Genomic DNA, 24136 nt, shown 5'->3' with positions numbered 1-24136 from the left:
GAGCAGAATTAACTGAGCCTCAAAAAACACACAGACCACGTGACAATTAAATGCTTAATTCTGTTCTTGACTGGGAGTTGGAGTTTGTGTTCACTTTCCATTACAAAACGTGAGTTTCTGTGCTCTTATATAAGTGACTGAGACAAATATTTTCTTCTGCCTCAGATTCATCAAAGTTTGAGTCTTCACTGCTTATTACAAAGAAGACTAAAACTAATCCATTTACTTTGATTTTTGTTCAGTATTAATTTTTTCTATTTTTATGTTCAGGGCAGTTTAGTTGTAGAGAGTATTTTGAGTGTTATCTAAAATATGGAGTTTCGTGGAATGTTCTAGTTAGAACTTGTCTTTCCGTAGTTAAAAGGAGGTAAAGAATGTGGATTTAAACCCATTCAATCAATGACATTCATGCTGCATAGAAAGTAATAACTCTCCTTTATTGTTCTCTAAGTAGTATTAACATATTTGAAGTCCCATTGCTGCTTATGATGAAACTGCTTGACCCCAAAACACTTGGTACCCAGATGTTTTTTTTCTCTTGAAAGATTTGCATGACGATACTGCCCTTGAAATGTTTGGGATTTTTTAAATGCCTTTCTGCTTTGAACTGGGCACATGACAGAGAATGACTAATGCTGATTAGGCTTCGATCTCAAGCTATTTAGATAGTACTGGAGGTTCCAAGAGAATTTATATAAGCCAGGTTACTGCTTTGTTATGTTCCACAATCATTAGGTGAAGGAGAAGATCGGCAATATATGTGTAAGTTAACTTAATTTAAAAAAAAAAAATTCTCTCAAAAAATGTTAACTCATTAAGACATAGCAATATGACATCATAGGTATCACTCATTAAAATGTCATGCATTTACAAATAAATATCTCTGTAACGAAACTCTACAAGCTATTGGCAATTCTAAATGGGGACAGAAGAGTCTTCTGAAGAGCTGACTTCTTGCCATATAAAGATAAGCTTCCTGTTTCTTTTATTTTGTGGTAGCTTTACTTCTTCCTTTAATCTTGCAAAAAAGCAGAATACACAGGACTTAAGCTATCCTCACACATCAGAAGAATTTTAGTATTTCCAATTCAATTCTTAATTCCTGTAGGGAAAAGAAGAACTGAACAGCACTTATAAATATTTTTATTGTGAAATGGTTATAATAGGCTTTCCTACTTCAAAGGAACAGTTTTTGCAGCCATTCAAAGACTACCTCACATTAGCTGCTTGAAACAAATGTTTTCTCTTGGCATGGGTCAGGTGATATTTTTCAAGGAAGAGATGATAGTTACAGAGGTCCTTTCAGGTCCATAGCTATTCCTCTGTGTGACAGAGGTTGTTCAGCATACTTCTTATATTTTTACTACTGGTGCTTGTGTCTGTTGGAACATACAGTCTTTTTGTGCCATCTCTGGACTTTAGTGTACGCTCCTATTAGGGAAATGGTCTTTCACATGCTGCTGTTAAACAGATAGAAGTGCGTACAACTTAGTGATGCAATTTTGAGGGTTATCGCATTATGTAGTATATGGTCTTCAAGTGTGAAACTAGTTTCCTAAGGTATAAAAACTGCATTTGCTTGGGTTTTTATTATTATTTTTTAATAAATAATATCTGTAATTGTTTTAGCAGTTACTTTAAAGTGTTACTTTGGTTTAGATGCTTCTGATAATAAATGGGAGAAAAAGCAGTTTGAAACAGTTCTGGTGTGTTACTACCATTTTACCTGGACATCACCTTTGTTTTTCAGTGACTGAAAGGGGATCAGGCAGTGAAATTTGGGGGGGGGTGGGGGAGGGTGCGTGTGTGTGTGTTTAACGATGCAACTGCTAAATCAAGCTGTCTTACTTGTAAATGTGCATGAACTGCTTAAGTTGACTTCTTTAATTGTCTGGATTTCAAAATCCTCGCTGAAGATTGTGAGGATTATGGGTGTGCTATTTGAGTATATCTTGTTAGCAGTAAGGAAGATGCTGTCCCAAGTGATAAATAATAGTGGCACTGTTGATGTCTGGAACACTTCGTTCTCTCTGTGCCATCGTCCTCCTCCCCCCAAAGGTTAGGTACAACTCCAAAGTCTGCGTGTTATTGAACTTGAGCCCTTTGAGGAGCTCATAGATTTCTTGCAGCTTTCCAGTAGCAGTGGAAAACCTGTTGTTGAAGGAATTCTTCTGGACCAAGAAGGATTCAGGCAGGCAGATTTATCAGATAATTCTGATTTTGACCTTGTTACTAGAATATGCTAAATGTAAGAATTCTATGCTGTTCCATCCCCCTATTTAGAGCTGCTGTAGGGGACAGAAATGTTCATGAGTCAGTGAACTCTTGCTACAATTTCTGCAACTGTCTAGCCAAGTGAAGTGCTATGCAATTCAGTAGTGTAACCCGAGATGTCTTTAAAAGGATTTTGCATCTCCTTGAGATATTACTGAATTCAGACAGTGCCAAAATACAAAGGTGAATTCTGGCAAATAGGCTTGTAGTCAGTACGAGAGGGAGTTTGTCCTAGCATCTTCAAATACTTGCTATTGTATCTTCTTGAAAGCTTGTTATATTTGTATTAAATATCCAAATGCCATAACTTTGTGTATTAAACTGGGAGCTATATTAAGGTACTGACTGACATAAGAAGCTGAGCAGTGCTTAGTCGTGTTAGTTGGCTTTGGTTTAGAGCTCACTACATAAATGAACAAGTTGAATCCTATCAAAAATATGAGGTTCCCAAGGTGAGAAGTTAGTGGACAGGGCAAACACCCATTCCCAGAGGTCTACATAGCTGCTTCTTTGTTTATTGCACCTTCTGTAGTAAATCTTCCTTCTGTGTTCCTCTAGCCTTCCTGTTTTTCACTTTGGAAGACTAATGCTTTGGACCTCCTGTTTTATGAACAGGTTCAGAGTCCTTGAGCGGAGGACAGAAAGCAAGTTTTGTGCTGAAACATTCTGCAGAATATGTGGGTGTTATTTCTGTGGTGTTTTTAACTACTTGAGCTAATTTAGCCAAAATCTTCCTTTCTCTCACCAGCCAGTAATGTAAAACATAAAGTGCCATGTATTCATGTTCTGGTGATGCAGTTCCTCTACTTTATAAGAACAGATCTCTTTTTCTAAAAATTTTGTTTTTAATAAAACACCACCATATTTTTAATAAAACATGTTTCATTATATTATGTATTAATAAAATGCAGACACCTCATACACAGAAGACGTAGCTGAAAATAGGATTGGAAAGGAGTTTTTTAGTGGTTGTAGTCAAGTGTCAAAGCTTTTTTGGGTTACTAATCAAGCTTTTTCTGATAGTTTTTTAATTTTCAGCTAATAATTCTTATGCAGTTTAATTATTTGATCTTATAACAGTCAAAAATTGCAAATAGGATCTTTACTGTAGTAATTGGCATGTAAGGCTTAACTTTTGAAATCCAAACATTTCAGATGTCACTACAGCTGGAAATGGAGGTTCCTGAGGATTGAGTGTTGTAAACATAAGATGTTATAGTATTTTAATTCTGCCATTTCTGTAACTTTGTGTATGTCCTTTTGAATTTTTCATGTGAAAATGAAAAGATTAAAATATTTATGAAGACTTTGAAGGTTAATGGTACTTTTAGTACTTGACTCTCTTCTGTGATGCTACTACTATCATGAAAGTTTTCAACATATATATTCCAAAGCTATGCTTGGAACATGCACATAGTGTTAAATTTAAATGAATCGGTTTGTTTAGACCTGTAGAGAAACTCAAATATTTCTCTGTAGTTGTTAATTTAAGCATCCATAGTTGAAGTTCTGGGCATGTTCGTACATACACGAGACATTAGAGTTACGCGTGTGTCAGTCCAGCACTCTGACCAGGTTCTTTTAGATATTACAGACAAGGAGGGTTTAATGTTTTGATACCAGTTGAAGACATTTGACATTACATAGGATTCTGATTTAGCAGGCCAATATACTGACATCACAACACAAGTGGCTATCACAGTGGCTTCTTAAAAGGCAGTGAGGTGGTTCACACTATCGTCCTGAGCCCTGTAAAAACCTGCATGGGTGGCCCATGACTGACCAAAGTTCTCTGCGCTGTAGCAGCCAGGAGACTTGGCGGATGCCTGCCCTGACCTGCAGGCCCAGATCTGTACAGCATGTCTGAGATGCAAATCACCATGCTGAAATCTGCCAGCTCGGGAGTATTCTCCCACCACCGTCTCCCTTGCCTGCCCCCCATCCCTGCCTGACGGCTGGCAGGGAGCTGCCTGGCCCAGCAAACAGCACGGCCCCACAGCAAGTCTGCCTGTTGCAGTGCAGGGTTTGTAGGAGAATCCCCAGTCCTTAGTACTAAACCTTGAGCCTCCTCCATGGTGGGGGTAACCTGATTTGCTCCTTTTCCCCATAAACGAGTCATCCATTCTAAGGATGTATCTCCTGGTTTAGCTGAAAATTTAGTTTGGACATCAGTTAACTGACTCTGAGAAGATAAAATGTCTCACAACGGGATGCATCTGGTGTTTGCTCAATTTTTATCATGGGAGCAACCACTTTAAAGTTATGTTCTTTTCCTGCAATGTATGAATAATCATCATGATTGTCATGGTTTAACCCCAGCTGGCAACTAAGCACCGCACAGCCACTTGCTCATTTCTGCCCCCAGGGGAGATGGGGGGAGAATTGGAACAGTAAAAGTGAGAGTACATGGGTTGAAGCCAGCTCAAGCCTGTTGCTCTTCTCAAAGCTCTTTTTGTTCATTGTTTGTTTTTTATGTGCTCTCTTAGGCTGAGATGTGTATATACTTCCCCAGTGCTGGTCTGGCTAACTCAGGAAGACATGTATTTGCACCCTTTTGATTAACTCAAGGATGAAAAGTTACACAGCCAGTTGATTCACTTAACTGTTGTAGCTGATTGATCATCTCAACTGTTACAGCCATTTTGCTAGAACAAAGACCACACAGGTCCCTGTTAAGTTCAGCTTTCTTTTTAATAGTTATGCTCAATCACTCCTTGTGTTCATCCCTGAGCTTCTGTATTGGGTTTGCATGGCAAGGTTTTGGTAGCAGGGGGGCTACAGGGGTGGCTTCTGTGAGAAGCTGCTAGAAGCTTCCCCTGTGTCCAATAGAGCCAATGCCAGCCGGCTCCAAGATGGACCTGCCACTGGCCAAGGCTGAGCCCATCAGCAATGGTGGTAGCGCCTCTGTGATAGCATATTTAAGAAGGGGGAAAAAAACCTGCACAGCAACCTGCAGCTGGAGAGGTGAGTGAGAATATGTGAGAGCAACAACTCTGCAGACACCAAGGTCAGGGAAGAAGGAGGGGGAGGAGGTGCTCCAGGCACTGGAGCAGAGATTCCCCTGCAGCCCGTGGTGAAGACTAGGGTGAGGCAGGCTGTCCCCCTGCAGCCCATGGGGGTTAACGGTGGAGCAGATATCCACCTGCAGCCCGTGGAGGACCCCATGTCAGAACAGGTGGATGCCCGAAGGAGGCTGTGACCCTGTGGGAAGCCCACGCTGGAGCAGGCTCCTGGCAGGACCTGCGGACCCTGGAGAGAGAGAGGAGCCTGCGCTGGACCAGGTTTGCTGGCAGGACTTGTGACCCCGTGGGTCCCCCACGCTGGAGCAGTCTGTTCCTGAAGGACTGCACCCCATGGAAAGGACCCACGCTGGAGCAGTTCGTGAAGAACTGTAGCTGGTGGGAAGGACTCACATTGGAGAAGTTTGTGGAGGACTGTCTCCCGTGGGAGGGACTCCACGCTGGAGCAGGGGAAGAGTGTGAGGAGTCCTCCCCCTGAGGAGGAAGGAGTGGCAGAGACAACGTGTGATGAACTGACCACAGCCCCATTCCCCATCCCCCTGTGCCGCTACGGGGGAGGAGGTAGAGAATTCAGGAGTAAAGTTAAGCCTGGGAAGGAGGGAGGGGTGGGGGAAAGGTGTGTTACGATTTGGTTTTATTTCTCATTATCCTACTCTGATTTCATTGGTAATAAATTAAATTAGTTTTCCCCAAGTCGAGTCTGTTTTGCCCGTGACAGTAGTTGCTGAGTGATCTCTCCCTGTCCTTATGTCAACCCACGAGCCTTTTGTTGTATTTTCTCTCCCCTGTCCAGTTGCGGAGGGGGAGTGACAGAGCAGCTTTGGTGGGCACCTGGTGTCCAGCCAGGGTCAATCCACCACAGCTTCATGAGCATGTAGCCTGTGTGTATCTCTGCAGAGCATTCTCCCATTGTAGTAGTTCACTGGTCAGTCATAACATGAAGTGTTTGGATTCTTTACATTTTGACATTCAAAAGGAAGACTTCTGTATAAGATGGCTATTTTTGGCATTGTATACACACTTTATTTTTCAATAATTCTAGCGTCATTTATATTGTAGGTCATGCAGGAGTGTCTGCCAGCATGATGAAGAAAAGAACTTCCCACAAGTAAGTTGTTAATATTTTTACTAAAGTATAGCTCTCAGTAACTGGAAGTACTGTTCTGGAAACATATCTGTATTGTTCCACTCACTTTATTCTTGAAAATCATGTGGAATAATATTCAGTCTGTATATTTGTGTAGAGTCAGACTCTTAATTCTTTCAGGAGGGTGGTAGGAAAGAATGCCCCACAGATAAAGTTTTAAACATCATTTTGACTGTTAATGTGAAATAATCCTTGAATACAATTTTGTAATTCTTTCTGGAATTCAGAGAGAAGTTGCAAGCCAGAAGTTAGCCACATGTACTGTAGAATCTCTGTTCTCTGGCATAGAGTTCATGCACTGTCACCAGGCCAATAAAAACTGCAAAGCATGCTTACTGATAACCCAGTCTGGAAGTAATACTAGAAATATCTAATCGTGTATTCACTACAACTGTAGTTTGGAAAGGTTTTTTCACTTTTCTAAAATAAAGAATATACTGAAATACTTTTGTGAGGAGGCTGCTATTTGTCTGTGAAGGATACCTGCTTATCCTACACATTCATGGCATGTATTTTTCCCCTCTACAACATCTTTAAATAGTAGCAGCTGAACATTGGTGAGTAGCTGTATGAAAATAGAGGTAATGTTCTGGGCATAATTGGTCTTAGTGTCAAACAGCGAGATATCATATCTGGTTACATCTCTGGTGGGAGAAATCTAAGCTGGGTAAGTGTGAAACTTACTAAAACGTTACTAGTTGCATTTTAAGTGTAAAGTTGTATAGTGGTGCATCAGTCAAAAACTATTTGTTTGGCAGGTGTATTTTCCATGATTAACATAGTTAATCACTGCTAACAGTGTTAACTGTTTCCCAGAGACAACACCTGATGTAAAACTACTCTAATCCCTTCCACCAGCTCATCATTATCCATTCTTGTCTATCTTCATAGAAGGCAAAGAGAAACATTTATTTGTCTAGGGGCAGGTAGAGTTGGTTAAAACTTAATTTCTCTTGTTCTCTTTCAACCGCTCAGAGAAAGGAGTGTATGATGGGAAGACTATCAGAGGTGGGTTGCCTTTTGTACTTGAGGGTGGCTAGATTTGTCTTTATTGTTGTGTTGATATACACTTATTTAAATACCTAAATAGGCTGTAAATTTGTTAGCATAATGGCTTTTATGGGGCATAAGAAGTTTTGATCCTAAGTGACATGATTTTGAGGCATTTAACTTAAGCATGCAGCTTAGTTTTATGTTAATTTAGCCTGGTTCAATTGATTATTAATTATTTAGTAAAGGTTTTTTGTACCAAACCAAGATGACTTCTTGTGTGCTGCTCACTGACTTGTCTGAGAATGAGGCAGAGTAGTAGAGAATTGTCACTATTTGTAGTTTACCATAGATGAGTAGGATATGAATGACCGTGTAATAATATATGCTGATACTACTCTGCGCTGTTACAGTAGACTGTGAGCTAGTAATGCATACTTTGTCACTGATTTAGTTATTTAGTTACTCCTCATTTCAAAAAAAAGGCACAAGCCTACTGGCACTTGAAGGCCATCAAGGAGATTTTAAACTAGCTTCGGAAGGTTTGGGGCAGAGGAAGGAGCCAGGAGGATGGAACAGGGCATGACTTAGTAATTGAGGATGTGATGGAATCAGCAGTGTGGATGAGTCTTCTGAACTCTTCTTTACTAAATGGTAGTTAACTTTTGGAAACAGTTCTTCCAAGTGCTCTGTCAATGGGTAGCGGTGATCACTGCCAATATGAAACTGACCTCACTGGCATCAGATCAGTCAGTAATCTCCTAGATCTCATTCTTTCCACCCTTGGTGCATAAGGAAAGAGTACAAGAAATAGTATAAAACAATCCTTTCTTCATACGCTTTCCAGATTTCTTATAGCTGGCAATTCAAGGGCTTTGAGGCACAGGTTATACCTGCAATTTAACTACAAGTGAACTTAAATATTTTGAAATTCTGATCCCACTTTAAGCTAACTTGTAATCTTGGTTCCTGCAGCATCTGAAGATGAAATTCACAACTGAATGATGGCTTTTGAGGGAGTGCAGAAAGTAATGTAAAACTTTTGCCTCAACTAATGTGCCTAAGTTGAATGTTGTGAAAAGTAGTTAATAACAATTCTCTCATCACCATTCTGCCATTAATGATAGTCTGTAATAAGATCACAATTGTAATAAGTTTTGGGTCCTATTTTTAATAACCTTTCTGCTTAGCACCATGAAAGACTTGAAATTGTACTGACCATTGCTGCTATACTGCATTTATACTGTTTTATAGTTTTCCTTCCTGTTTTTCACAGTTGTGCCTTTTTTGCACATCTGAGGGGTATGGTTTTCTTTCACCCTTCTGTGTTTTTCCTTAGTTCTACCCTGTGGTGTTTTTCTGAGATGAGATGATCAGAAAAAAAAGCAAACAACCAAACCTAAATGGGTAACTGTACTTGATAGGTTATTGGGAATTGCCATTCTCCTTTTTATAAATGCTAGTTTGTCTTTTAGGCACAACCCTGAGGTAACGGTTGATTTTTCTGCTACCAGTCCTGTGCAGTTCTGCACTACTTTGGTTTCCCTGGTAGCAGCTGCCAAATAAAAGTTTGTGTGAGGACCATATAAATACAACTTTAAAATCTGGGCAGATTTCTTTCTGCCTGCGTAGTCTTTAGAAAGTTTCTAAAGTATCTGGTTCTGATAATGAAACCTGTTCACATAACTAGGTTTTACTTACCAGCTTACTGCCTTCAAGATAAGGAAGAGGATCTGAAACTTTAGGGGACTGAAGGGCCGTTTACAATGAGGATGTGTCTGATGTGTCAAGAGCTATTTCCAGGACTTGTTATTTTCTGGGTTTCCTGGCTCCATGTTGTATGTGTCTAGGAAAATTGTTATCCAGTCTTCAAGAGCAAATCTTTGTGGAATGTTAAAGATAATTCTAATGAAACGGAAGGAAAAAAAATTGTGTTGGGCCTTCTGGATATATCATAGAAGGTTATGTACATTTGTATTACTTGGTGTGTCATGGAACTAATACACTGTTGAGGAGAGGAGAGGTTTGAGTTGGTTACTTGGTTGTCTTACATCGAATTATATTCATAGCTGTTATTTATTGGTAGAAACCTATGCTTGCTTTTTTGCCACATGTTCAGATGCAAGAAGTAGGTTTTCCTCGGTAATTTACTAGTTTGAAAAATCTCATTTCTTACAGTATGAACCACTGCAAATGAGCTCTTCAGTAGTACAACCTTCAAACAAAAATTTGAGCTGCAAGTACACCTGGCGGGTACTTGACTTGTAATTAAATTTGTAATGCTTTTTGCTCTCTGAGGCATTTTGAAGGTAGTTACCAGTTTGAACTCAGTTTTGTAGTCTTTTTCCATCATCTTTTTTAAAATAAGTGTGAAACTTTTCACTTAATTGTTCCAATTTAAACATTAAAGTGGATTATGCTTTATAAGCAGAAAGTGAAATTGACTGAGGTTGAACATGAATAGTGTTATTTTTACCTTTTTCAGTGATGAGATGATTAGCAGCATAGACAAACTACTTAAAACTGACAGTTTTATCTATGTTAACTTTTTTATCTTCAGTTGGTTTTATTCTGCTTTAGAACGGAACTATGATTCATTAGAACGAAATAAATTAATTGCATGCAAAACAAACTCACTTTTATTGTGCCGAGAACGAGATCTCTGATCTCATTTTGTAATACTAAACTATTACTGAGACTATTACAATTTAAAAAAAAACCAACCAAACATACTTGAGCAAGAACTAGAGTTTGAAAATGCATTCTAGTTTCTGCATAAAATAAGAACCAGCTTTGTGAGAGAGTGTCTCTTAACTGGAAGAGGTTGGAGTTCCTATAATAGTCTGTGCTATCAAAGTTAGGAATACAAAAACTGCAGTTTGATCTTGCTGAAAAGCTCAAATGATAACAAAAGTGAAATTTGACAAAACTCCCTGCTAAGGTCTTCATGGTGAATGAAAGTCTGGAGGTGGGACAAGCTGCTGAAGGAATCGTACATCTTGTTTTTAATAGTGATGATTATATCTTCAGCATTAAGCATTCCAATGTCATGTAGTGAGTGCATTATTCTGAAAGACTGCTTCCAGGATTTCAGTGGTGTGGTTGTTATTTGTCTTTTTTGTATCATATAGGGACTTCTCTGAGAGCATTCATCGTTCCTGGAGACGTTTCTCTTTGGTCACTGTCTCTAAGGAAGAGTATTGTTTTCTGCAACTGATACTCTCTTTTAGATGACGTTTTTAAGCATGCTAGTGGTGTGCATATTTTACTGCCATTTAAATGAAGTGTGCTACAAGTAGTAACCTAAGAATCTATTTTACAACTAGTTGACATTCATGGGAATCTTGATCAGGGAACCCTCTAAATAATTTTTTTAGGAATGAATATGTGCATTGTAACATGCTAAAATAGATATAATATTCATTTCTTATCATCAGTATACTGTCATAATGTTCCTTAGTTTCTTCCATTTATATTCAAAATTGTCAATTCATCATTTTAATAACTGGGTGGAACAAAACTTGTATAACACTTTCAGTGATTTGAATCTGTCAAATAGTTTACATGACTGTTGATCAGAAAACAACTGTTATTCACCAGAGGGAATTACCGTGCAACTTCCGTGAAAATAGAAGAAGGACAAAAAAGTATATTTAATCTGTTTTCCACATTAAGAAGTATCCCTTCTGTTGCCATTACCATTACATATGATTTTTCTTTTGCTCTACTGAAAAGGAATGCTAGAGAAGTGTTGTTGCTACCATGTGTCTTTAAAAATACTTGGAGTCAAAAATATCTGTAAATGGAGAAGGAAGCTAAATTTCCTTCAGGTGAAAACACAGGTTGGAAAACAAATGCCTTGGAAGAATTTTAGTCAGCCACTGGTAATGTTTCCACTGACGACTTCCTCCTGGGACAGGAGTTCTGTTTACTGTTCTGCAGAGAGCAACAAGGTAGTAAAGTTATAATACTGCCAGGTAACCTTGTGCTTTGAGACCTGATCAGGTGAGTTTTACTTTTGACATTTAGTGTAGCAAGGGCTAAAAGAGTTCTTTTGGCTTAAGCAAACTAGTTTTAGAAACTGCTATTAGGAAACTGACCTTATAAAGCATGTACAAAATGTTTACTAGTTCTCAGTGTGTTTTTCTTTTTTCCAATACAGTGTAATGTGCTTTATACCCTAATTTGAATAAGGTGCACTAAGCTATAAAATATATTGCCATCTTAAAACATACAGCTCTTGTCTGGAGTAGAATATAGAATACATGTGTACTTGTTTAATATTATGTTTGTATCTGTGTACAGAAAGCATAGAAACAATGTGGGACCAAGCAAACCTATTTCTCAGCCACGAAGAAATATTGTAGGCTGCAGAATACAGCATGGATGGAAAGAAGGGAGTGGACCTGTAACACAATGGAAGGGTACAGTTCTTGATCAAGTTCCTGTAAATCCCTCTCTCTATCTTATAAAGTATGATGGATTTGACTGTGTGTATGGACTAGAACTGCACAAAGATGAAAGAGTTTCAGCACTTGAAGTTCTTCCAGACAGAGTTGGTAAGTGTTTTGGGGTTTTCTCCTAAATTCATATAAGCTGACATTTACTATTAAATGTTCTCCACTAATCTCTTCAGACTTCCCCCAAGATAACATCTGACCACTTAAATGTTACTAGTCAATTTCATTTTTGTCATGTGGCAGGTAATCTAAATGCTCTATTTAAATTTTCTTGATTCCACAAAGATTTGATACCAGTGAGTGCAGTGCTGTCTTCTGTCTTAAGTAGTATGCAGTACATTCTGTAGTGTTTGTTTAGACTCTTATCCCTAAGAACCATATGTAAAGTTAACATTGATATTTCTGTTAAAATGTAAACTCTAAGCCATCTTGGCTGTGTTGTCTGTTATGTGTGTCTGACAGTAATAATGTCACATTTTGCCTCGTGTATTTCCCCTAAGTACTTTTAATAGTGGGGGGGAAAGGCATTTTCTAAGTGACGTAACTTGATTTAGTAACAAGGTTTTTTGATTTTCAGAATTAGCACTGGATTGTTAAGCTGCAGGTTTTTCAAACTGCAAAGTTTAATATTTACCCAAGTAATTACTAGTTTATAAACAGAATAAGCTGTTGCTTCTTCTGACTGCAAAGCAATGTGGCAGTCTCTAGTGTGGCGTTAGGGGGAACCAAACCCCAAAGTTTCATTAATAATTTCATAGAATTGTTCTGTGATTAGCCTCTCTTCCTCTTCTCCTCTGCCCTCCTCTCCCCGTCCAGCATCTAGTTAAAACAGAAAGAGTCTTCACTGCTGTGGCCTCGATTTGATCTCCCTTTACCTTGGGAGTATGGGGAGTATGATGATGTATTGTTACTTTAACAACATTCTGAAGTTCTGCAGTTCTTCAGTAGTAAACTCTCTGGAATGGACAGTGTTTGTTTTGTATACGAATTGACTAACTTCCAATCAAATTTGTTTATGAATCGGGGTAAGGATTATTTTTCACAAAAACATACATCTGTGCTTTTGAATGAACTTACGAAATGCTGTCATTTCAGCTTCATCTCGAATTAGTGATGCCCACCTGGCAGACACAATGATTGGTAAAGCTGTGGAACATATGTTTGAGACAGAGGATGGCTCAAAAGATGAATGGAGGGGGATGGTTTTGGCTCGAGCTCCTATTATGAACACATGGTTTTATATTACCTACGAGAAAGATCCCGTCTTGTATATGTACCAACTCTTAGATGATTATAAAGAAGGTGACCTTCGCATTATGCCCGATTCAAGTAAGTAGGCCAGTTACTGTTTTGTTCTGGAAAGTGGCAGCTTTTTATATTAACGTTTGGCTGTGTGAGTTGACAAACAAAGACCTTGTTTGTTACTCCCTTTAATTTTATTTTTTTAAGTGTCACAACTAACAAAGGTTATAGCACAACAAAGAACATCTGTGTTAACTGCTGAAATATTTTACTTTTATCAGCAGTGACATATGCAGGGAAAGCATTTTCTGTAATTATTCCTAATTCTGCTGAAAATACATACATACTACTGTGAAAGAGTTTATGCTTGACTTTTTTTTAATGGAAACTGACAAACCAGAAGTTTTCCACTGTTGTTTTCTTATAGAAGTATTACACCTTGTTGAGATGGCTCTTGATTTGTGTTTCTGAAGCAGTTTTTGTGGGAATAATATTTTGGGAACAACTAATATAGTCAGATTAATTTCCTTGGTGTAGGTGTCTTCAGTGTGAAAAACTTTTGAGTAGTTTCTTGGGGGAAAGAGGTACTAATCTTTTGAAAATCCGTTTTCTCTCACATGTTGCAACACACTAGCAAGAAAAATATTTCAGCAGATTAGGAGGGATATTTTTTCCTCCCTTCTTGAAGTGAAAGTCGTCGGGACTTTTCCTATTAATTTAGAAGGATTTTCACAGAATTAGTATTGTTCAAGAGATTTGGATAGCCAGTACAAAAAAGAGGGAAAAAAGTTTGTAAAGAATACTTCGTTTTTATTTCTACTGTGTACCTAAAACACACCTCTCTGACAGAGGCAATCTGGGCTTTAAGAAAATTAATAAGTAGATAACCATAGTGGTTGGCTACGTAGTGCTTTACATAAGTATTAGCTACAGTTAATTTGTTGAGTTTGAGACCTTCTTCCTTCAGATGTAGCACTGATAACAGTCTGCTAGCTAAATAAACAAGTGGCACTTATTTGCATAATGTCTGAAGTAATAATCTGTGTTTAGATATTTTTTCCCCCCATTCTAACAAAAAGCAATACATCTGCTGCTTGTAAAGAGTGAGCCACAAATGTGAATGGAAAAAAGTGACCTTCCTCTTCCTAAAGAAATAAAGCAAACTCTGTCAGAGTTGAACCTTCAGATAATTTGTTCTTCGTCTTAACTATTAAAAAGGACTCAGGATGTATTTTAAGTCTGCTTTGCTGTCTTCCAGCTTTGGGGATGAGGGTAGGGAAAGAGCTTATATGCTTTCTTTCCATTTAAGAACTCATTGGTTTTAGTGCATTTTTTGCTCCATGCTCACCATGAAACTATCTACTGCTTACCTGTTTCCAAAACATTTCTAAGTATTTGCTGCCTTCCCTGAATCTGAATGCTTTCCAGAACTTTTGAATTGTGTCCTTAAATCAATGACTGAATGTTAAGAGTAGTACTTTTCAAATCAGATTTTAGAATACTTGGAAGTATGTCTGCAGATTTGGTGGAACTTGCCATGGTATTGTAACTAAAATTTCTAGGGAGCTCTCTCTTCTCAAAGGCAAGCTTTGCATATGTTAGGAGACCAAAATTTACATAATTTCTTTTAAGTTTTTTTTTGGTGAGGGCAAAATGTATTGCTGGATCTGATACTAAAACTTTGTCAACACTTTGCAATTCCTTCTAAATGCAAATGTAAAGACTTTAACTTGCATCTTTGCCAAGGAAGACTCTTTACATAAAACTGATACTAAGAGGATAATAACTATGTATGACAGTGCATTTATAGAGGAACTGAAACAAAAATTGAAAGAGAAACTTCTTAAGTTTGTGGAAGAATCTTAAGTGTAAGTACAAGCCAATCTATTAATTCCCTGTTGGTTTTTGGTTTTTTGGTTTTTTTAATCCTTTAGGAGTTCTTTCACAACTCAGAAATGAAAAGAAAATGGGTGAAATCTGTAAGGGCTTCTTAATGCAAACTTGGAACAAAGACATTAATTTAAAAGCTTAGGATTTCCAGAACAAAAGCCACATCAGGTGTGATCATTACTAAGAAAATTCCTCACTGGAATACAAAACACAAGTTTATCTAAACTAATCAAAAAGAAAAGAAGCTGAGAAAGAAGGTGTAGTTAGTTTCCAGTTCTCCAGTACAGTGCTTTTACCTTTTATCACATCTGTTCTGCGATTGGCTTGTAACCAACCCCTTGGCAACTGGCATGTTACAAATCACGCCTTTTTTTATCCAAATTTAGCATAGGCATCATCTAAAATATAAGGGTATTTCTGGCTGGATTTTGCTAGACAAGAAAATAATATGGTTAGACTTTACCAACAGCATTATTCCAATACAGAGTCAAAAGCCCCTTGTAATAAGGAGTTCACACTTTCTAACATTTTAGAAGGGATGTTTTTGTTGCAGTGGCATGCATGCACTGAAACTTTGAACAATGTGTGTGAAAGAGGGAGGTTTAGTTTGGCTGCCTTTCTGCTAAGGAGACCCAGTGCGTTTTTCTACTGGTGACTTAAATTCTGTTATCCACAGACATTTTCTGTAACTTGTGTGTAAACCTTCATATCAAAAGATTTACTTCTCTTACCAAGGTACTATTTTTGTCTTAATAAAACTGAAGACAGTATTATTTGAAAATTTTTCTGCAACTGTACTTAATAGAAGCATGGCAATCATTAGGTGGTTGTCTGAACAAAACTAATTTTCTACATACTCTGGGTGTAAAACTTCTGAGTGTTTCGTATGAATTTTAAAGAAGACTCTGCAGTTGTCTTCCATATTGAAAAATTCCATTAATGTCTACCAAAGTACACTGGTTTTGTGTTACAGATGATTCACCTCCTGCAGAACGGGAACCAGGTGAAGTTGTGGACAGCCTGGTAGGCAAACAAGTGGAATATGCCAAAGAAGATGGCTCAAAAAGGACTGGCATGGTCATTCATCAAGTTGAAGCCAAACCATCTGTCTATTTCATCAAGTTTGATGATGATTTCCATATTTATGTCTACGATTTGGTGAAGACATCCTAGACGTCATCGTGAACTTTTGCCAAATTTGTGGAACTATTAAATGTAAAATTTGTAGACACAAAGACTTGACTGCTTTCCAGTTTAATGAAAGCTTAAATGTCCCTGCGAACCCACAATCTCTGCCAGCAAAACTGTTTTGTTCTGAATAATATAAACAAACGTGACACATTTTGTGTAAGAGAGCTCCTTTTCTTGAAGGAAGTCAATATATTTGGGCAGGAGGGAGTTAAAAGCAAAGAACAGCTGCAAATTCAAGCTGTGTAAAGTTGATCTAGTATTGTAATCATTAATCTAAATTTTTTCATAGATTTTAACTTTTTCTTCAACCTTGCACTCACTTGTCCAACTGCCACATGCAAGTGTAGTTTGATATTTTGATATGCCTTCTTTTGTAACATTAAATTTAATTTCTTGGCTACTGGCAGTCCTTGTTTTCAGGGTTGGGACAGAGGTGACTTTTCTGAAAGGTTTAAACAGTTTGTGTAGCATTGAGGAGTGCCTAACCCAAGTAACATCAATCTCTGTGTTTCTACACTTTATTTCAAATTTAGCTTTTTAAGAACTTGCAGTACATGGAAATACTTGTGCATTTTTACTAGTCACAGGGCAGTAGGGTATCAAGTGTTTGACTTACTCACCTTTCAGTGAAAAGGCTTTAAACTATAAAAATATATTTAATCTGTATAACCAGTTAATTAGAAAATGCAGATTAATGGCCCATATTTACAAGTTGTAGGAACCAGTGAAATACATGCAACAAGGCTGCCTTCAATCCTAAATGTTGTACTTTTTTCTTTCTTTGTTATACACACTTCTTAGCAAAACCCAAGTGCTTGGTGCCACAACTCTTAACAGTATATATGCTACTTCAGAAGACTTTAGACTACGCATTGGCAATCAGTAGTCTCTCATTTAATATCAAAACCTAGCAACCTGAATGTTTGTGTGTGGACTTAGAAGCCTAACAGTAGTTAATATTTTACATGGTAAATACAATCTCATACCAGGGGGGGTGGGAGGGGTTGTCCTTTTACATTGAAGACTTACTTTAGAGCAGAAGCATTTGTTGCCTTCTGCTCAGTCTGTTGCATTCCTTTGGTTGGTTGGTTTGGTTTGATTTTAACCATTTTGGTTCAAGAAGGCATCTTCCCAATTTATTCTTTTTCTGGCTTTTCCACATAAGGAGTGTCCGGACAAATCTACAGCTTAAACCTGTTGTTGCCTTTTGTGGTGTACATTGTACTTGCTTTGAGGTATGCTGTTAACGTGAATTTCATTCTATGAACACTAGAGTTCTGCATGCCAGTGGTGTACTATCTAATGGAAGCTATAGGCAGTCTCAGTGGTTCAGTCATCTGCATTAGATTGTGGATGTAAATAGCAGCCCACAACAGCAAAATCCTTTCATGGTTTTAATCTTGCAAGATAGTTGTAAATGACAACTAGGGTTTTTTAAGTGTGGCAGCTTTTAAAAGTATCAGAATTGCAACAACGATCAGCACAGCAACAAAATTGTCATGTTACATTAAGGCAGAGCTCTGCAAGTTTTTGCTTCACAGAAATAAAGTATGTGAAGACAGTCAACACTGTTGATGGAAGGAACAAATAGTCTGATATCCAGCCGTATGCCATTAGTGGAAGGATGCAGGAGAGGTGCTGTTAATCAGAGATCAGAGGTCCGGATGACCTCTATTGTGGATATTCTTGATATTGAAGACTCAGTGGTTTAAGCCCCTTTCTGTCCATTTTTTTGCCTGATTTCATATTTTAGCCTTAAGGCTTGTGCCTCATTATGCTGTTGAATGGTAATAAATACTGTCCATATAAGTATGATACCTTAATTCTTTGTCCATTGCTACTATATTGCATTATGTCCAGTATTTCATCATGGGCAACCAAAGGCAGGCTATTGTCTTTCAGTGAATAGCTTCTCAATGCAGTCCTTAAGCACTAAGTACCGGAGTCGTAAATGTTCCTTGTGTTTTGAACAAAGTGAGCAGATTTGCAACACAGTGTTTTCATCCTGCAGATCTGTTATGTGTTTTCTATTGACTCTTAAGAGTCCTGCATGTAAATCTCAAAGCTGAGCCTGGCTCCATGAGCCCAAGTTGATATTTGTGGCACAAGAATGAGTGAGTGTATTGATTATACACAAGATACATGAATAACCTAGTACACTGAACTTTGGGCTATGTATCTGAGGAACACAAAGTTTGTTTTGAAATATCTGAGGTTTAGGTCTACTGGAACATTTTTAGCATTAGGCTTGCATTTGTGGGTTTTCTGCAAGCCTCTTGAATACACCACGTATTCTGCCAATTAGAGTATAATCTATAAACTGTAAATTTTATGGTTGTTTTTAGATGTCCCCGTTGTCTGTTGCGTGGGTATTTCTTTTCATCTTTTTTTTCCTCGTTCCTTTTTTTTTTTTTTGGATAGCTTAAACCACCTTTTTGAGGCTTGAGACTAATTCCACTCCCTGCCCATCTGCTTTGGGCTTTGTTTTAGGCTCATGTTTCAGATCTGCATGCAGTGCTTGCGTTACCCTGGTAACTAAATGTTGGTTCCTTGTTATAGGGGTTCAACATTACTTTCCAAAATCACATAGGGCTTGTGATGGCACAAGCCATGGATCTTTGTATAAAAGTTATTCGCCTTTCACATTTACCTGCTGTAGTATTGTTGTATATTGTGTGTGTGCGTGTGTGTGACGTCAGGCTGCCATGTAAAACTTTTTAAAAGGGAAAAAAAAAAACCTTAAATGCAGACCATCCTTTTTTGCATGCTTAGAGGGTTAGAACATTCAATGTAACAAACTAAAGTTGCATGTTAAAATGTTTAGGTTTTTGTTTTGTTCTGTTTTTATTTTGTGTTCAGTTTTTTGTGAATTTGCTTATTGTGCTGTTTTAATGGTTGTTAGTAGGATTAAATGCACCGGTGAGACGAGCATAGTGCCAACGGAAGGTAATTTTCCAGTTGTATGTGTCATACAGCATTTGAAGGGACCATGTATTCTGTTAAAGAAAAAATAAAATCACAGTTGATTAGCAAAACACTACATTTTTCTTTTTTTTGAGTGCCAAACCCTAAACTATGTTGGAGTAGACTATGGGGAAAACCCTTTTTATTGCAACAGGTAGAAGCCTTCTTCAATAGAATTATTTAAAAATGGAGGCTTTATCTTCAGATAGAATTGAGTAGTTGCTTCAGGGAAAAGAATTATGGTAAAAACAGTTTCTGGTTCCTTGAAAATGCTGTGCTTCTTGTATTTTACATCATTAGTGCAATTTGGATGGTTCTTGGTATGTGTATAGTTCAAAGGTCTTCGTGTTCACATTTTAAAATTAGGTAATGACTTCATCTTTAGAGCTTGGTTTCATTATTTTTATTTTATTTTGAACAATGTAGACAGTTCCCTGTTCTCTGCATTTAGAAGTATAAACACTTTAAATCTGTTACTTAATTCTGTAAGTAATTTTTATAATTATGATGTAACTCTATCCTTAAAACATTTAAAATAAACCCTTTATGTGCAACTTATGACTGTAAACTTTGTTCTCATGAGCAAAATGTAGTGATGTGATTTCAGACTGTGAAGAAGCAGTTTCTTCAGTTTTCTAATTAAAAAGGATTTATTATTTTAATGCTGAGCCATATATGCTGGTATAATACTTGCCCTATGAAATAAGTTTGCTTGCAAAGCCAAATATTTATTCTTTTTTCCAAGTAAGTATAAATGCTAATAAGATGGAACCTGGCTAAGGTAAAGCATACTGCTTAAATTGTATTTTACCAAACACAGAAAAACTGCCCTCCAGGGGATTATGCAAGTCTGTGAAGGAGTCTCTATTTCCAGAGCACACAAAATATTTCAGCAGTGGGCAACAGCAGAAGCATTTGGCAGTGTTTAGGTGATACATTTGTTGGTGTTGAATTAATAAAATTCAAAATTCAATTAAGCACAGTTTACTGATGATAAAAAAGCAAAGTTGATCCAAATTAGAGGTGATGAGCAGAGAAGATAACATCACCATGCTGCAGATTTTTTTAAGTTGTGTAAGTTACGATTAATGCATGAAGACTTAATTATTTTATGTTGTGAAATTACTAAGGCAGACTTCAATATTGAACAGATTTTCTTTATTCCTACCTCTTTTCTGATAATAAAGGGGAAGGTGTTATATGGATACCCCAAAATACATTTTTTGGCACCAGACTCATTAGATGTATACTGAAGATCCAGGAGCATGCCAGCATGCAGTTGGGATGAATACCCAAGCCTCTTCAGTTCCCTTAGTTCAGTGTCCTGTTTATTGTATCCTGTTGCCTGAGAGACTGGTCCCAGTGAAGATTTATATTGTGTACTTCTGCCAATTAGGGAGAGTCTAAGACTTTGCTTTAGCAAGAGTACCACATCCAAAAAGCAGATGTTAATCTGTGTGAGCTGGCTACATTAAATTATAGTTAAAAATAGATACACTAACATTTTATGACTAATGCCTGAACCTGTTCTATATTACAGCTGATAAACCAACCTCAGTTTTGTAGCATCTCTTTCCTCTTCATAGAGGAAGGAGCCTTATAAAAACAGACATTTTGTTCTCTATTACTGCCGTAATGAGACTGCCCCTGAAAGCTGGTTATTTCTGAGCTCATTTACAAACAGCTCAAATGTCAATGCTTTGAAGACAGTAATGTCCCACAGATTTAGGAGGGTGGTGGGTGCAGGAGTCCTACCTGGAGCTACAGCTTTAATACTACTGTACTCTGTTAGCTGTCAGGTTCCTCCTTGTGCTTATGAACACGTTATATTTTCATATAGCTTCTCTCTCTGCGCAGTGAGTTATTTATTTTGAAATTAGTAATTTTTTAAATATTCATGCTGTAAGCAGTTGAGCCGCAGATGACTTCAGTGGACTCCATTGTTTTTCGGAAAGGGTAAGCTTTAGTAAGGATATTTTGGAGGAGGCTGGGCTGCTGCAATTTAAGAACATTAAGGTCTAAAAGGAGAGGTACAAATAAGTCAAGGAAATGACAAGATATGTTCTTTCCTCCTCAAGCACTGGATAATAAAAAGATTTTCACTTTTTTTTCCACACTTAAGCATTTTTTTCAATCTAACTCTAGTTTCTTTTTCAGTAAATTCCTGCCTTGGTGTGTTACATCACTTAACTCTTATCTCTGCCAATATCAATACCTTACCATTTTAATTCATTTCAGGATTGGCAGCCTGGGAAAGTTACCAGGCTACTAAGCATTTTTTTTTCAGGCTCTGCTCTTCCTGTTTTAATAGTTTACTGCCCTGTTAATTCCTTGATTTCTCTTCCAAATTCAGAGTGCAGAGCGGCATATGCACAATATACAGCTGTGTATGCACAACAGAAAGCAGCTGGGGTCTCGCAGTGTAAGGTGGTGTCTACTTAACACCTCTGTACTCTAGATGTTCATTACAGATTTCTGCACATTGTTTTTCTGAAATCAGTTATGATTTGCCTAACTTCACTTGTACACAGTTTGTGTAAATGGTTTTGCAGCCTGACAGTTATGCTTTGGCACTGGTTCCACCCACCCCACCCCTATGCAATTAATCCTTAAATTTACTTGCATTCAATGGAGTCTGACTTTTACAAGTCCTTTCTGAACATTTTGATGCATTTTGGTGCCACATTGTTCCTCAGGTCTCTGCACTACAGCCTGATCTGTTCAAAGCTGACTTTGGTAATGACCATGGACATCTGCACACTTACTTTGATTTGAGCAAACTTCTTTTGTTACTTCTTAAGAATGTTCCACCCAGACCTGACATTTGAGAGGCATATTTGTGTTAATAAATTAAAATAATCAACACAACTTTACACTACTTTAAGTGCACATTCATGTTAAGCAAAGTGATTTCATGTAAACAGCCACTATTTTGGGAGGGGAGAGGGCTGGGGGGTTTTTTTCTTATGTTTTTATGGAAGATTGCTCAGTGACAGGGCAGCTAGTCCTTTAAGTAAGTATGAGAAAGGAAAGGTAAGATCCTTACACATTTCACTTAACTGGATTTTGGGCTGATGATTTTTAGTCCTGTTGCACTAGCTAGCTACACATGGTATATACTCACCTTTGAACTGGACTGTGGGATGACTTCTTAAATTATCTTCACAAAGACTTTTACCACTGGAGTCATGCACTGCGAACACTGGTTGTCATGCTTTCCATAAAAGTTCCAATTAATTTGATTTTACAACACTGTTTACTAACTCCAAGCCATTTTTAACTTACAGAAGCAGATGTCTAACTTAAACTCTCATTAATTTAATGAATTAAAAAAACAAAGTAACCTTTTAAGCTGTAAGAACACAATAAATCAACACTAACAGCGGAAGCATTAGAGAAGAAATCTATAATGATTCAAACGTTATGCTCAAAAGTGTAAAAAGGATAGCAACAGCAAGTTTTACAAGTAACTTTTTGCTACATTACCACACATTTCATTATGGAAGGTTGAAACTGTCTTGCTGGGAATCCTCATTAATCTCCAGCTTTGTTCACTCATTCTCAGTTTTCTGCCTTAAAAGGATATTCATTCTGCCTGACACAAAATTATCTTCTATTGTTAGTGAGGCTCAGTGTATTGTCTACTCAGAAGCTGGCAGATAGAAAGAGTAAAATGAAAAAGTGGAGTTATGGTGCAGTTTTCTGAAAAAGTGATGTAGAAAAGCTGACTACTCAGATTCAGAATTTCTGAGGGTAAGGGGGGGAAGGACCCAGTATCTACTGATCATGAACTGAGAATAAGAGTTCATTCCAAAAGAATGAAAGTAAGACTAACCAAGAGGATGCTCATAATACATAATAAACACAATGTATTAGGTTTTACTGAGAAGAAAATTAAGATTAGAAAGTATTGCCCATCCTAGGCCATAATTAATGCTGTAAATCCAAACATCATTATCCTGGTCTTTAACTTGATATTACAAGGCTAGCAGTGTACATTGGAGAAGATTCATAGCATTTTGGCTTCCACAGAATTAGTTTAACACATGTAAATTGTCACATTTAAAACATAAGCAAATTATGGAGGCAAATGGCCCAAATTAACATCATATGTGCTCCAAATTCTGAATTTTTAGTTCAACAAATAACGTTCTTGCAGATTACAAAATTACAACTACCTAAAATTACTACTAATTATTACTAACCAATCACAGTCTTACAGATAATCTGAAAATGTGAAAAGGGAGATCTGAATTGCTTGAGACTTTTATAGAATACAGTCATTTGTGGAAAGAAGGAAGTACTTGAAGAGTGCTAAAAATCTCACTGCAGAAAACCTGTGATGCACGCAGTCATATCCCTGAAAACCATTTTTTACTTCATGCTTTGTGCTGAGATGCTCCTCTGTGGAGTAACAACCTTTTTTTGCACTCAACATAGGTTCTAGATTGCAAAATAAGTGATGCTGATGACTTTGTCCAATAAAAAAGAAAAGTACGTACTGTGCTGCTGAAGAGAGAAATTTGAATTCTGTAGATATCTGCTTTTCCGTAAACTATCTGATTATATCACTGGCAAGCATGTTAGAAATAACTAATGCAATTTCAAGGTTTGTTTTGGTTTGTGTTGTTTTGTTTTTCTTACTGGGATTAGTCATTAATCTTGAATGGCTACTTGGCAGGGTGAAGGTGCAGAATAACCACCAGAGAAAATGGTGCAGTGGAGTGAAGAAGTCACCTGGCCAACCAGCTGAAATCCTGAACTGCCCTTTGGGATGGCAGTGAGACAGCAGGCTCCAGCAAGGTACAGCAGCAACAGAATCCACTTTTTACTAGGCTCTCTGCCATAGCTATAAGGGTATAAATACTTAGTTCCGAAGCAATAATCCTTTAATCGCTGGGCCAGATTAAGGCTGGTCTTGTCCCACGCTGTAGTGCTCTCTTTGCAAGGTGATTAAC

At 37.6% G+C, this 24136-nt stretch overlaps 1 protein-coding gene across 1 annotated transcript in view; it reads left to right on the top strand.

Moving 5' to 3' along the window:
• Positions 1–17195, top strand: part of SPIN1 (spindlin 1) — a 54369-nt gene extending 37174 nt beyond the window's left edge. Inside the window, exons 3-6 of the mRNA XM_050912821.1 lie at positions 6354–6402; positions 11737–11990; positions 12987–13220; positions 15997–17195. Coding sequence (XP_050768778.1) covers positions 6354–6402; positions 11737–11990; positions 12987–13220; positions 15997–16196 — 737 coding nt within the window. The 3' untranslated portion in view covers positions 16197–17195. The remainder of the gene's footprint in view (positions 1–6353; positions 6403–11736; positions 11991–12986; positions 13221–15996) is intronic.
• Positions 17196–24136: the final 6941 nt, after the last annotated feature.

The sequence above is a fragment of the Gymnogyps californianus genome, chromosome Z (genome assembly GCF_018139145.2).
Source record: "Gymnogyps californianus isolate 813 chromosome Z, ASM1813914v2, whole genome shotgun sequence".
NCBI lineage: Eukaryota > Metazoa > Chordata > Aves > Accipitriformes > Cathartidae > Gymnogyps > Gymnogyps californianus.
The sequence above is the reverse complement of the archived record's forward strand: the minus strand, read 5'-3'. Positions and strand labels throughout refer to the sequence as shown.